The sequence below is a fragment of the Rhinolophus sinicus genome, linkage group LG02, assembly GCF_036562045.2.
Source record: "Rhinolophus sinicus isolate RSC01 linkage group LG02, ASM3656204v1, whole genome shotgun sequence".
Classification (NCBI taxonomy): Eukaryota; Metazoa; Chordata; class Mammalia; order Chiroptera; family Rhinolophidae; genus Rhinolophus; species Rhinolophus sinicus.
In genome coordinates this window covers 99,850,908-99,865,133 of record NC_133752.1, presented here as the reverse complement: position 1 = coordinate 99,865,133, position 14,226 = coordinate 99,850,908, and the positions used below count along the sequence as shown (strand labels likewise).

The 14,226-nt window shown below is 43.3% G+C and overlaps 1 protein-coding gene across 28 annotated transcripts in view; it reads left to right on the top strand.

The window, feature by feature from the left end:
• CELF2 (CUGBP Elav-like family member 2) overlaps window positions 1–13,359 on the top strand; it is a 786,847-nt gene extending 773,488 nt beyond the window's left edge. For 17 of the 28 annotated variants that reach the window (XM_019738197.2, XM_019738201.2, XM_019738187.2 and 14 more), the window contains 2 exons: window positions 2,332–2,475; window positions 5,601–13,359. In XM_019738197.2, coding sequence (XP_019593756.1) covers window positions 2,332–2,475; window positions 5,601–5,728 — 272 coding nt within the window. In that variant the 3' untranslated portion in view covers window positions 5,729–13,359. The remainder of the gene's footprint in view (window positions 1–2,331; window positions 2,476–5,600) is intronic. The other 11 variants (XM_019738190.2, XM_019738196.2, XM_074324993.1 and 8 more) reach the window with 3 other exon arrangements.
• Window positions 13,360–14,226: the final 867 nt, after the last annotated feature.

Sequence of the window (14,226 nt, the reverse complement as noted above, 5' to 3'; positions counted from 1 at the left end):
GGGCACCAGCAAGAAGCTGGTGGGCACTGGCGTCTGATACAAACGCCCCCAGTGCTTTCTGCTACATCACATGCCCTGTGAGAAACACAAAATAGGAACAGCAGCTGCCAGCCAGCTGCATGCAGCCAGCAACATAACACAGAGAACTCTAACAAGTTAAAATAACATGTACTGGGAGAAATGGGAGGAATGTGTGATTTGTCAGCCGGTTTTTACTACAGGGAGAGTTGAGGCGAGGTGGAACCCTCAAAACAATTTGTTTTTGTTTATTCACCCTTGACCCCGATGGCAGCAGCTGCCTTCATCGCATATAAGAGAGGTGCTCCCTGTCAAGTCTGTGTCTCATTTTAGTGTTAACAGTGTTAGCGGTTTGGAAAATCAAACCCTTTCTTGGTGATAGGAAAAATGGGGGTTCAACAGTAGGACCTGGTGACATTTTTCCTGGCAAAATGATGACTAAGAGGACAAAGCCTCCTTGGGTTTCCCTGTCTTCAGGTCGTCTAGGACGCCTGTCGCCAGGGGTACGTTCAGAATGTACAGCCATCTAGAGCCTGCGGTCAGCTGTCATAGTGCCTCAAAATGGCACTTTCTCCCAGGCTGCAGGAGGTGAGATGACCTCACACTTCACACTGGGTCCCATTCATCCTCATTTATGTATTTGGCTCTTTTCCTTGGAAGGGATATTCAATCGGGGCAGTACCACACTTGCCCAGCATCCACATTGCAAAGGATGAGTGTGCCATAGTACGCTCAGAACACCCATTTCCAGTGCTAGGATTTTGTGGCTATTCACATCTAGTTTTCACTTTTTCAGAGTGTTGTTTTGTTTTGTTTTTCAAATAAAACCAGGAGACATTTGGGGACCAAAGCCTGCAATTGTGTCCCTTTAAATGCAGACTGCCTCCTTCCTTTGCACTGGAATGTGGATAAGTCCATGGGAATTATAAGCAATATAGAAAGTTGGAGAGGCCATGTTGACAAAGGAAGAAATGCTTGGTCTGTAGCTTCAGAAATCTGTCTCAAGTCTTCTTTGTGAAAAGTCCCATTCATTAGAACACTTAATTTTTTTTTTGTAGGAAGAAACTTGGTTTGACTTTTCTCTGTTTGTTCCTTTTATTTGTACACAGTTCTTTTTACCATACTTTTATTTCTCTTGGATGCAGACACAGGGATTCCCACCCACTCACTGACCCACCCACTGCAGCCTGTGCCCTGGGGCTTCCCCACGGGGCTGCCAGGTCCTGGCTCCTCTCCTGTTAAGGTTCCAGGACCCAGCTGCAGAGGTTACGTCCCCAGTTGTCCGAGCTCCAGGACACCTTGCCCAGAACACAGGACATCCTAGAGGCATCCTGCCCTGGGGCCTCCCCAGAACCATCTGGGAAAGGATGTGTCACCACCCCTAGCAGCCTCGGACCTGAACAGCTTGCTTGCCTGTTGTCTATTAGAACATGACTGCCTTCCATCAGGTCACTTGCGTTCTGTCCTTTCTCCTTTTTGCTTCTTTTAACCTTTGGGTAGTTTTTGTACCGGCGGCTAGAGAGGAGGGAGAAAGAGATGGAGAGGCACTTGAGAGAGCTTACCTTTCCAACCAGGCTAGTTAAGCTCTTCCTCACTCTGTCCTTGTTTCTTATATGTCTGGAAAGTGATGGGTAAGAGTGAATTGCCTGGCTTAGCCTGCTCTTTGACCAGCTGCTGCAGCTCATGAGTTCATTTTCAAGGCTAACCCCCAGTGGTGTAGTTGCTACCACAGTTGGGAAACACTAGCTACCTGTTTTTCCCTGCTTTGACTCATTGCCAGTCATTTCTAATAAACACGATTATTAGACTGTGTGTTAAGAGATTTGGCAAATCAAAACTGGATGGATAATTAGGTAAATGATTAAGAAACCCAAGCAGCATTACTGCTCTATCCATTATTCTAAATTGCTACATTTTGCTAGTGCACAGGACAGTATATACGTACTGCACCGCCACCCAGGCCAAACCCACAGCTGCACTGTCCTCCCCCACATGACCCCATCACTGCCACCTTCACCCCCATGGAGAGGAGACTGAAGACATGTGCGCACATGCAGTAAGCACGTGACACACACATCAGTGCAAGGGAGCCATTTGTAACAAGTGCCTCATAGGAAACGATGGGAATTTAAAGGATGTTTGCTTTCCTGGAAGACACATAATCACTTGACATTGTATCTGTCTACTTTGTCCCCTTGTAGTGTGAGGGAAAGGCAGGGACATGGCCTCCCTGTTGTTACAGCATTCCTGAGAAGAGGCTGTGGGAACTCAGCAGCGAAGAATACCTTACTCTGATTTCTTTTTCCTCTTTAGGTCCAGAGGGTGCAAACCTCTTTATTTACCACCTTCCACAGGAGTTTGGAGACCAGGACATTCTGCAGATGTTCATGCCTTTTGGAAATGTTATCTCTGCTAAAGTCTTCATTGACAAACAGACCAATCTGAGCAAGTGCTTTGGTATGCAAAAGAAACAGCCAGCACGTTACAGCGCACCCCGAGTGCCGAGTCACGCGGGCGGGAAGGTGTAATGGCAAATACTTTACAAGTCAGGAGAGGGACAGCCCTGTGTGGTGGTGGTTCCATAAGCAGACTGGGCAAAGTCGTTTCACGAAAACATGAGGAAGGGGATGTATGAGAAGGAAGGATCTGGGAAGTTAAAGCCAACGTTAGGTAACGTTCTGCACTGCACCACGGACGCGTCTCGCCGCGTATATCCACTAGTGGCTCATTGTAGAGCAACAGCACTCAGTGTCTCTGAGCCTCATAGACTGAACCACAAACCACCCGAGGGGGAGAGTTTACGGGCGGTATGTAGTTGAGGCCGCGCGGGCCCAGAAAGGCACTGCAGCCACTCTGCCACTAATCCCTCCCCGCGCCGGGGAGGCTGAGACTCCGCCCGCTGTGGGCGGGGCGGGGCGGGGCCTACGGCTCAGCCTCCTGATAGGCGGCTGCGCGTGCCTTCTGGGAGGGGTGTGGTCAGCTGCCCCCCACACTGCAGCTCCAAGGGCAGGCGCGCACACGGGTGGACGCGTCGCCTGGTCACATGAGGCGCTGGGTTCAGGATCCAGGACCTGCCTGACTGGACGTAGCAGGTGTGCTGAGCACACTGGGGCGCCCCGCCCTCCGTGGCCCCCAAGGCCGTCCCTGCCCTTCGTAAGCAGCCGGACCCTGCCTCCGAGGTGGGCGCTTTGTGCCCGAGAGAGGAAGGCAAGCTCCCAGCACGCACTGCTGTATTACAGCAGGGGAAGGGCACTCATTACCTCCACTGCTTGTATTTTTCAAACCCTTTTAGTCCCCAGAGTAGTTTAGAGGCCAGAATGTTCAGAGTATATATAACTCACTTGACAAGTTCTGGCCCAGGTTGAGAAAGAACATTTGCTTGAGTCACTCCTCCAATTTACTAATTCACGTTGGTAAAAGGTACAAACAGTAGCATAAAACAAAATAGAGTAGATAAGGGCCAGAGAAAATACACATAGAACCGTACGGTATGAAACACCAGAGGCAGGAGTGGTTCTCAGCCAGCCAAAAACGCAGTGTGTGGCTGAGGGTGATGGGCAACCAGAATGTTTTGGCTTCTAAAACTCCATTATCATGGCGTCTCTCTAACTTCTGAGCTACGGCCCAGGAAGGTCTGAAACTTCTGTGGTTGTGGAATTAGTACCCTTTAAGTCACTGTTTTTCCCGAGTGGAAAGGCTGTCAGCTTGAGCCCATTACACTGTTGCTGCTGCTGTAGCAAATGTGTCAGCCCTCTTGGAATGGTTCACAGAGCGAAATGGAAGTTGTTTTATGGGGTGGGGTGTGTTTCACTGAGCTTGCCCTTGGGAGCGTCCCTGCACAAGTTTTGAGCCAGACTTTTATATTCCTCCTAGCCAATGCCCTGGGCTTATCTGGAGGTTGGAAAGGATTGAGCTTTGTAGTTTGCTTTTGAGAAAATATTTATTGCTTTGAAAAGAGCTCATATCAGCCCACAAGCTACTTAACCAGCGTGTTCATAATGCAAGCCTCAGCTGAGTACCCGCAGACACTTGTATTTGGCATAATGGACTGTGTTTTCAATTTTTACTAGAAGCCGTAGCATCCTATACCAAGGTTTCTCAGCGAGCCAGTATCATTTCTTGGGGTCCCAGGTTTGCTAGTCATAAGGTGGTACCCCATTCTTTCATTCTAACCTCTTGGCCCAGTTTCATTATCCATCTCGCCCTTGAGCCATTTCCATTCTTTAATCATCTTGCTACTTCTGGATAAAAACCCAGAGGGAAAGGAAACAGTCTGAGCAGTTATCTTGAACTCATGATCACATTTACTGGGAATTAGATTTTATAAAAATTGAAACCACCATTGGCAGTGCAGCTTGCCTGTGAGAAACTTCTCTGCTTTCTACCATATGCTCATGTTTGTCAGCTGAGAACTCTGCTCAAGGTACATTTATGTAGTGTTTTTCCTCCTCTAGTTGGTAAAGGAATTTTGTCTTTAACTTTAAACTATAATAGTAAGCAGATGGAGAAGCTTGGTATAGAACCTTCGGACCAGCTGATGTTCAGAACTGAAATTCAATCAGGGCAGTAGCTTCCTTTCACCAGGGAAAGTAAGCAGGAGCTGTACAAGCTAACACGCTGGCATTGACTAAAGGACGCTTTGCAGGTCCTACCACCTCCTACCCCCTCCCACCCATCGTGTGAGAACAAACATGGTCAGAATTCTGTGCCTTGGTCTTTGCAGGGCCTCGTCAGGTTTTTTTCAAAAGCGTGCCCTCCCTCTCTTTTAGTGGTGAATGTCGGAACGGAAAGATACTGGGGAACTCTGCTAGGATGGTTAAGTCCTGAGCTGTTTGGACTGTTTATTCCCCGAAGCTCTTGGGGATACAAGGGGAGCAATTTCCATTCTGTTGAATTCAGTGGAGCTCTGAGAATGGAAGTGAGATAAGGAAGAAGACTCAGCATTTCCCCTGGGTCCCTAGGTCCCTCTCAGTAATAACTCCAAAATGTTAAAAATCAAGTTTAGATATTCGAGAGTTAATTCACTAACCCCATCGCCTAGCCAGACAGGTGCAGGCTCTGGGAGCTGGATGGAGAGCTGGAATGAAGGGCGGTCGGGGTCTTGACAGCCCACCCTATCAGCCAGCCCTTCCTCTAATTATCCTGCCTTGTGAGCTCAACCGACTTGAGTCTCGGGGAGCCCCTGCCACCCTGGAGTATAGGCACCACTGCTTAGATGAGCAGCAGTTACTCGTGGGCCTCAGGTTCTTGAAGAAGGATTTGAAGAAACCTTAAACACAAACAGACTTGACTAAAATCAGCAAGAGACTAAATTCATTCCGACAACAACGGAGTGTGAGATTTTAGCATTGTACACAGGGTCTTTGTTCACATCATCCAGTTACCCGTCCAGCTAGCTTTCCCGCTGCTGCTCAGTGGCCATCCCCAGTGTTGCCCTAACGCGTGCCCTGCTCATCCATGGGGCGGCACACATTCCTCACCACTAGTTACACTGTCCAGCTCATCCACGGGGCCCTGCCCCCTACTCTCCTCTGCTGCCTCTCCAGCCTGACTCCAGCCTCCCTTCCCCTTGTGTTTTCCAGGTTTTGTTAGCTACGACAATCCAGTGTCTGCGCAAGCTGCTATCCAGGCTATGAATGGCTTTCAGATTGGCATGAAACGCTTGAAGGTCCAGCTGAAGCGCTCCAAAAACGACAGCAAACCTTACTGATCCTAACCCCAGAGGCTCCCGCTCTTATTTTAGCTTTCCTAGGGTAAGTCCCACGGGCCAGCCTGTCCGCAACAGGACAGGCAGAGGAGGACCACATTGCCAACTTTTACCACGAGAGACGGTTCTTTTTACAATAAGGCCTCCATCCCTTCCCTCCCCCACCCAGTTCGCCATATTTAAGACTCGGGCTACCTTGTTTCTAGCGAGTACACTCCTCCAGTGCCACTGTATTCTCCTTTGTTTTGCAATTCGAATCTCCTTTTACCTTTTTCTGTTTAGTTTTTGGTTTTTGCTTTTAAAAAAAAAAAAAATACGTACACAAATAAATGCCATCTTGAGTATTTAAAAGGCAAACAAAGGCTAATGTGCACTTGTAACTCTGAGAGCTGGTGCCCTGCCTGGAGAACGCAGCCTCCCGTCCCAGCTCACCCATGGGCGGGCACCAGCTGTTCAGATGTCAGGCGGTGGCCTAGCAAGAGAGAAGCCAGGAGAAGCACTTAAAACAATCCACAACGTCTTTCCACTACATTTGGTTTGTTTTAATACGTAGGATTTTATTTTAGGGTTCAAAGAAACATGACATCCATTGGTCAGGTTATTACACTGGTTGTCTATTTTGTTATTGTTTTATTTTAGTTCTTAGAAAGGATTAATGTAAAAAAAAGATTTAGAGATCTGTTTCTTAAAGCTACAGGGTTTAAAAATAAAATAAAAAGGAATGAAAATACTTGATGTTTCTTGAAAGATAAATTTAATAATAAATAATACATAAATAATACATAAATAAAAAAAGAAAGCCACAGGCCTGTAAATTTTATTTGTAAAAAAAGCATTTCTATTTTTGTACAAAATTTTTACTGCCTCAGAAATAATGGAAGTTCTTTATTGCCTATTGTTAACTTATTGGGAACCTAAAGAGCAGTTCTCCGCACTAGCTAGATCCTTCTGAAGTAGTCTCTAGAGGAATCGTTCTAGGAATGGGCTTTTTGTCACCGTTGAACCCTAGGCCTAAAGTTCATGCTTTACCCTCTTGTCGTTTGTATCTGTCTGATTATTTTGTTGTAACTTCCATTACCTAGTTTACAGTTCAGTTGTCTGACTCTCCCCGTATGTTACATTCGTTGAAACTGGATCCTCTCCCCTGTCCCTTGCCAGCCCCTCACCCCAAAATACCCAGAATCCATCCTCTCTCCCTCTCCGGATGGATTCTTGGGGTTCCATCATGCTGTGGATAAAGATTGTAAGAAATGCAAATTATGTGGATGGCTCGTAGACTCCCTAATGACCTAAGATTTGCATTAGTTTTCCTCCTGCACCCTTAAGACTGATTTTGTTGCTGCTGCGTAGATTCTGTGTAACTTTTTACTCTCCCTTGTTTTCTCCCTAGACATCTTCATGCCCGTTAGTTCACCGTTTGCCTAGCATGTCCCTGTGGCGTCTCAAAAAAAGTTTCATCGTCCCGTCATTGTTTCTGATGTCTTTCTGACCTCACATCATATTTGGTTCTCCTACTGACCTTTGATCTAGTTTGACCTTTGAAATTTGCATGTGACCTCATCTAGCTATGAATTCTGGGAAGTCAATGTGAAAAACATTGCTGCATTCATGCAAGACTGAAATTTATTATTAGAAAAATTAATTATAGAAAAACAACCTGTGGCAAAAATGTTTCTTTCTTATTTCTTTTTTCTTTTCATAAAACAGACTTGAAAGTATTATACAGGGATTGGCATTCTTCCCGGTCACTGGTAACAATAGCAATATGTGTCCAGGGACACAGAATGTTGGTTTCTAACAGACTACTTCCAAAAACAGTTTGAGAAAAAAACTGTCTGATTTTAAGTCTCTAGAGGTCTGTAATAGTTTTTACATTTTTCAGGCAGTGTAAAGTTTTTTGATAAGGCCATTTTAGGTGGCTCACTTTCTCATTAAGATATATATATAGAACCACTTTTTGTAGGTTAGTATAAGAAAAATATTTACCCTGTTTTGGGGCAAATGCTACCTATTTGTGTCACCTTTTGCTGAACTGACTCACAGTTAGACAATCCATGGTTTAATGCACATGAAATTACCTATATTTTATACTGTTTCAATGTACAGGAGAAAGGTTACTGTAAACTGTGTTGCGTTGGTGCTTCTGTGAATTAAGTTGTGGTTTCATCATGAGTCTTATGGTCTTAATGTTCTTTGTTGATAAGACAAGTTTAGAATTGGTTTACTTAAAAAAAGAATTTCAAAAAAAAGTTGTTTGCTTAAAAAAAATTTCATGTGAGGGAAAAAAAAAAAAACCTATTCCAGAATAAGTTTTGTGTTGGCTTGTAAAGCATTGATGTCATTTTTTTTTTTTTATTGTGGACTATTTAGATGTGTTTGTGTTCAGCAAAATGTGATTTTTTTTTCTTTTAAAGAAAAAAGTGAAAATATATAGTGCCAAATTCCAAAGGTACTTCCTTCCTAGAGCTTCAGTGTGTTTCTTGTGAGAAGTAATTTGATAACATGGGTATTTTATTATGTGTTTTGTATAAATCCCTAATATTTAAAAAACAAAAAACAAAAAAAGAGGTTAAAAAGTTTGTTAACTTGCTATCCTGTGGTCTTGTTGCCTGAAATTGTTATCGTTTGTTATTTCTCTATGATGTTTTTTGTAAGACACTGTATAAGTGCCCATGTCTCACTTTTTTAACCACTCTGCACATCAACGCTGTGACGGCAACCTCACAATGTATTTTCTTCATAATACATGGAAACCTCTAAGGTGAGAAAGTTTTGAACTTTTAACCCTTTCTACCCAGAGCTATCGGGAATGTTGGTAATTTTTTATACTGTCATCATTTTGTTTGGGGGTATTTCTAATTTGGATTTCCTGCCCCACCCCCACCCACCCTGCTCCACCCCCACCCTCAGCATCTATCTTCTCTGAGTTGCTTTTTGTCTTTAGTACTTTACCCTTTGGTTGTGATCCAAAAGAAAAAACTCCACAAGGCAAATCTGAAGGAAAAAAAATACATACTTTTTCTTTTTTTTTTTTACTTTTGACTACTTCTGGTCATTTTCTAAAAAAGAATTCTTAATTTGCTGCAGGAATTCCTTCTGTTTTAATTAAGAACAGTTTATTGGCTAACTCTCTGAGGGGAATGGAAGGTAGATTTAGCACCTAAGTGAACCTGAAATTCTCTGTGCTTCTCAGACCAGGTTTAGTAGCCTGCTCCAGTTTAGAACAGTTTTATCTCCCTTCCAGTGAAATGACTGTGATGAAGTAGTCTTTTGAGGTATTTTTGCTTTTGTTTCTGAAATACTCCTAATTACTATTTCTAATCATCCATTGTGCTGGATTCTCTGACCCCGGTGGATACTTCTGAATAAGCAAGGTGTCTGGAGTTAGAAGCTGATAGTCCTTTCCCTTTTTATTTCTAATTCAATGCATGGACTGACCACATAAGTCAGTCAGTTCTTTGTCACAGTTACTGACCAAATACCTAGCACCAGTTCCTGCTGCCACTTTTTAATTAAAGTGCCATATTACTTTGACTTCATGTGAACAGATCTCTTGCTGTCTTGACAAATCCCAGTATCATCCCTACAGCCCCAGCACAAACTCCTGCCTTCCTGAAAGCAGGCCCTGGAAGCTTCTTTGTCACTAATGGAGTTCAGAAACTGCTGGCTGCCCTCCCTCCCTCCTTTGCCCACTCACCACCCTGCTGGGTTTAATGTGTGTGGATGTGATAGCCCTGGGATGGAAAGGACTAGCCTCTAATGATGCAAAAAAAAAAAAGTTTCCTTCTTATAGCACATGCACTTACAATGAAATGATTTGTATTATCCTCACACGTGTTTACTACTGCTGGGGCCTTCCTTCATCCTTCGAGGGCTATTTTGTACTTCCTGCAGCAGTCCGCTGAGAACCAGAAGTTACCCACGTCGTGCTCATACATATCCCACGGTGGTGTGCAGGCCGTGCGCAGGAACACGAGCGAACACACACCGCCGGAATGGCTCACACTGTCTCACTCTGAATTTCTTCATTTACCAATTTCTACATAAATCTCAAAACACACTTTTTCCCCCATTTCTTCCCTCAAGCAAACTGCCCTCCTCTCCTTTCACCTACTTGCCTCGCCCCCAGAAAAGCTGAGTATGGGGGACCAGAGGCCCGGGGTGGCACTTTAAGTTGATTGGTTCTTAGTTTGCAGGCAACCAAGACACATTTAGGGGGAAAAGTCCTTTTTTTTTTTTTTCACGTCTCATTGTTAAGATAACCCTCCTCCAAGACAAGTTGTCCTTCTAGTCACTTTATCTTTTAATATCAAAAGGAAAAGCTGCAAGGGTGCAAAGGGCCTGTGCCAGAAGAAAAAACACACAGGGAAACTGCTTTTTTAAAAATCAAGTGTAGAAAATAGTCATTTTTAAACTAAATTAGAGAATTGTGATAAAAATGGCAGTCCTCAAGGCGTAACAAGTTCATCTTTCTTTCACCATAGGGGTTCTAGTTCTTTGGCTTGTGCTACTCTGGACTCATTTTACTGTTTCTGTTTTTATTATCTTAAGTGCTAATTAACAAGAAGAAATAAAATTTTAAAAAAACCTGTAGTTTCATTACCTTTTTGAATAATGTCATACAAAAAAATGTATTTGTTTTTTTGTGCTGTGAGAATTGTTGTTTGTAGATTAATAATATCATTTCGTTTAGAATTACAAAATAGTTTTTAAATATTGTCTGAGAAAAGCCAAAGTTAATGCAACCTAGTGGAAACTGTAAGACCATTTGAGTATTGTTTGTTTTATTGATGCATTTGGATTTTGTTGTTTGATGGAATTTGAGCCAAAAAAAAAAAAAAAATACACAGGCTTTCCTATTTCTACAACTGATTGTACTTATGCATTTTGTACCAGTGGAACTTTTTATACTGGAGATTAAAAAAAAATGGAAATTTTTGTGGCTTACTCTAGTGGGCCCCCTGACAATGACTGATTTCAAGTTTGATTTCTGATTGATAGAAAGAAAGTTGCTTTTCTTTTGAGAATTAAAAACTTTGGCTTGATTTCTTTTTTCCCTTTGCTTATATCTAGCATTAGAATTTTGTCTTAAAAAAATACAGCGGTAAGTTTCACTTTTTATTCTGTATCGTGCAGTTAGTTACACAATAAGGTAATTAGATTTAGAAGTACTCAGTCACTTTAAGTGGATAAATGTATTAGTTAAAACTTTAGGGGTTTGCTTTTTTGCTGTTTAGATCAAAGTTTTTTCTGATTCTTCTGTCCTCATTGTGAACATAACCGTGTAGTTGAAACAGTCAAACTTATTTTTGTAACGTATGTTATTGTGTGATGCAGTTTTTTGCTTCTGTCTCCAATATTAAACCATTTTCCTAATACTTGTTTCTCTCTCTGCGTGTTGTATTGTTGGTAGTCATTACATGTTGGTGATACATCTACACACCTCACTGTTTCACGTATCTGTTTTTTTCTATATGTTGTGTAAAAAGATACAGTCGATTCCACCTAAGTGAATATCTGATTTTGGGGAAGGGAAACTGCACACCAACCACTTCTGACTTATGTTCAATGGCCCGTTTTAAGCATGCTTCCAGCAATTCACCTAAATAACTGCCTACAGAGTTGGATTTGCCAAGACCTTCTATGGTCTTTTGACCACACTGGTAAATGTCTCTTCTATCCTCTTCTGAACCTCCACCCTCTCCTCCTCTCTCCCCTCTCCCTCTGTCACGGGTTGTACGCATTTCTTCACATTCATTTAAAACTGCTGCAGCTTTACTGCATAACCTTAAAAAACTTCAGAGAAGCAGCAGAACTCCTATCTACCCAGAAGTTCAAAGGCAGAACACTGCAGTCAAACTCTTCTTAGAAACTAATCACATTTTTAAAAGAGGTGCGCTGTCGAGGGCAGAAAAAACAAACTTACCTGGTCGATAGAAAATGTGAAAAGGGTTAAGTACGTGCTGCCATCAATCAAGAGAGATGTTTAGAAAAGTAATTTAAAGTATGTATTTTTAAGAGCTAATTGAATCCAGGAGCAACTTTAAATTATTAAAACTAATGGAAAAGAAAAGAAATAGTTCCAAGTGCTCAAATGGAAGCCCTACTCAGCCGGGTGGGATGGGAGAAGGTTAAGTTTCTCATGCTCCAGTCTTCATAATCCTTGGGGTCCATTTCCGAAGGAAAGCCAAGATGCCCTATGCATCCACACTCCTTCCTGAAGGAACGCATGTTTTTTAAAAAGCCTTGTCCCCTGCTATCACACCAACCCCGAATTATCAAAAAGAACTAAAGAAAAAACTACTCCTTAAATGCCCTCTAAAACTGAGGCCACTGGCCATCTTCCCACATGTGCCCCTCTCATGCTCAGGAATCTGACTGCTCTCCAAGTGCTCTTAAAAGATTCCACTGATGTCTGCTCCCTATGTCTGCTCGCTCCCTCCAATTCTTCAGACGCACGAGCTCTGTCTGACTCAGGCCACGCAGCACTGGGCCGCTTTCCTCTGGCTGCCAATGAGACTTTCCCTGCAGGTGTCAGGCCCTCCACCCTCTGGTTGTAGTAGCCCCTGTGACCCCTAGATTGTCTAGTCGGCTCCATAACAGAGGGGCCTGGTACGGGGGGAGGGCAGGAGGCTCCCCCCATAGGCCGAACCTCAGTGAAGTGACCCCACCAGCTACACACCTGCACACATGGGAGCTGACTTCCTGCCAATACTTCTATCGTAAATATCACAGCCTCCACCAGTTTGCCTCTGAAAACCCACAGCTTACATTAGTGGGAAAAGATGGCTATGGGTGTGATTTTTCTTTCCTTTTTTTTTGGTGGGGGAGGTATGAGGGAGGGTAAAGAGGGTGAGCAATTCCAAGATGAAAGGGTATATTTTTAAAATATGTAAGTAATATAAGATATACATCTACATATCTCCATCATTTGGCACAAGGCAAAATACTCATGCTAAGTAAAAGAAGGGAAAGACAAAGCCAGTTTTTTTGGTTGTTCTGGAAAAACAACAAAAACAGTAATTCTCCAAAGAAGGGGACAGAAACTACTAGTTCCCGTAAGCACTGATGACTGTCCAGTTGGTCCCTGCTTGGGATCGTAGCTAGCACTCTATTCTGTAACACGCGCTACAGTGCTAGCAAGGCAGACGTGTCTGCCATGCGCAGACCACCCGGGGATGACAGCACCGCCGGCGTTTACCCTGCTGATGGAAGCCACATGTCTGCCTGGCCCGCGGCAGTTAGGCGCAGCCCATGGCCGGGACTCTTAGCTGGCAGGCTAGGAAATACAGTGAACGTAAGGTACTGTGAATCGTTCCTGATAAGTGAATAAAACATTGTGAGCAAACAATCAGCTTATTCACTTATCAGGAATCGACTGTTCTGCTAATTCGCTGTTTCTGTTTTCCATCTCTGTTGTAGTTCACTATTCTTGCTGTGTTCTGTTTTCTCCTCTCATGCTTGGGCAAAATCACTGGGAATATTATCTTCATGTGACCATGAACGTTTATATCGAGTGAAAATGATATCTTAACAAAATCTATGCACTTGCGATCAGGAACACAATACTGGATGTGTCTTATATATATTGAACTATATAGTACTCGATTTCTTAAATAAAGCTTAAGAAAGGACTCTTGCGTGTAATGTTAATGTGATTATTTTTCAAAGCAGTGTTTCTAGGGGGTATTTTTGTTCTTTTAAGTCTTGAGTGATACAGGATTATTTTTCATTAAAATTATATCATTGGCTTTATGACTTAATATTCAATAAATTGACTTTGGAAACAAAACTGAGTGGGGGGACGTTCTTCCGAGTGCCCCATAGCAGGAGACATCTGGAAAAGCTTTGCCTTCCTGGCGTGCCTGGCAAATCTCTGCTCAGTGGCTGTGGGTGGCAGAACGGCGCGACCCCCACACCGCCCAAAGCCCCCTGGAAAGTGTCCAGAACATGCCTTAACCTAGAAAACCCAACTGTCTCTCTGAATGTGACCTCTTTAGGCTCAGAAGAGAGAAAAAGAAAGGCCTACCCGAGAATAACACTGGTTACATCAGTGCTTTTCCAAAATGATGTGACACTAAAACTATCCCCTGCTGGAGAGCAGTGGTGGTTCTGTGCAGACCTACAGGATGAGAGGAAGCAAGAGAAGGCATTTGATCATGCAGGATGAGAAGGGAAATTTCAAAGCAATGTGTGAGACACACATCCTAGAATGGTTGTGGAGCTTAAATGGGAAGCCTGCTGCGTGGCCCTTTGAAGGAATAGTTTTGACATTTTTCCTACAGGCCATAAGTCTGAACAAAATGGCATTTTCTGTTGGATTTCTTTTAGCTTTGGGGTGTTATGTTAGATTTACTTTTCTTGCTTAATGTTTGAGTCTAAGAAAAACTCCTAAACTTCTTGCAAAATGGCACAGGCCTCCATATCCTTTATAAAACAAGTCTTAGTCCTCCCTGATAGCGAGAGATAGAGCATCATTCATGAAAACCCACAGAAAAGCT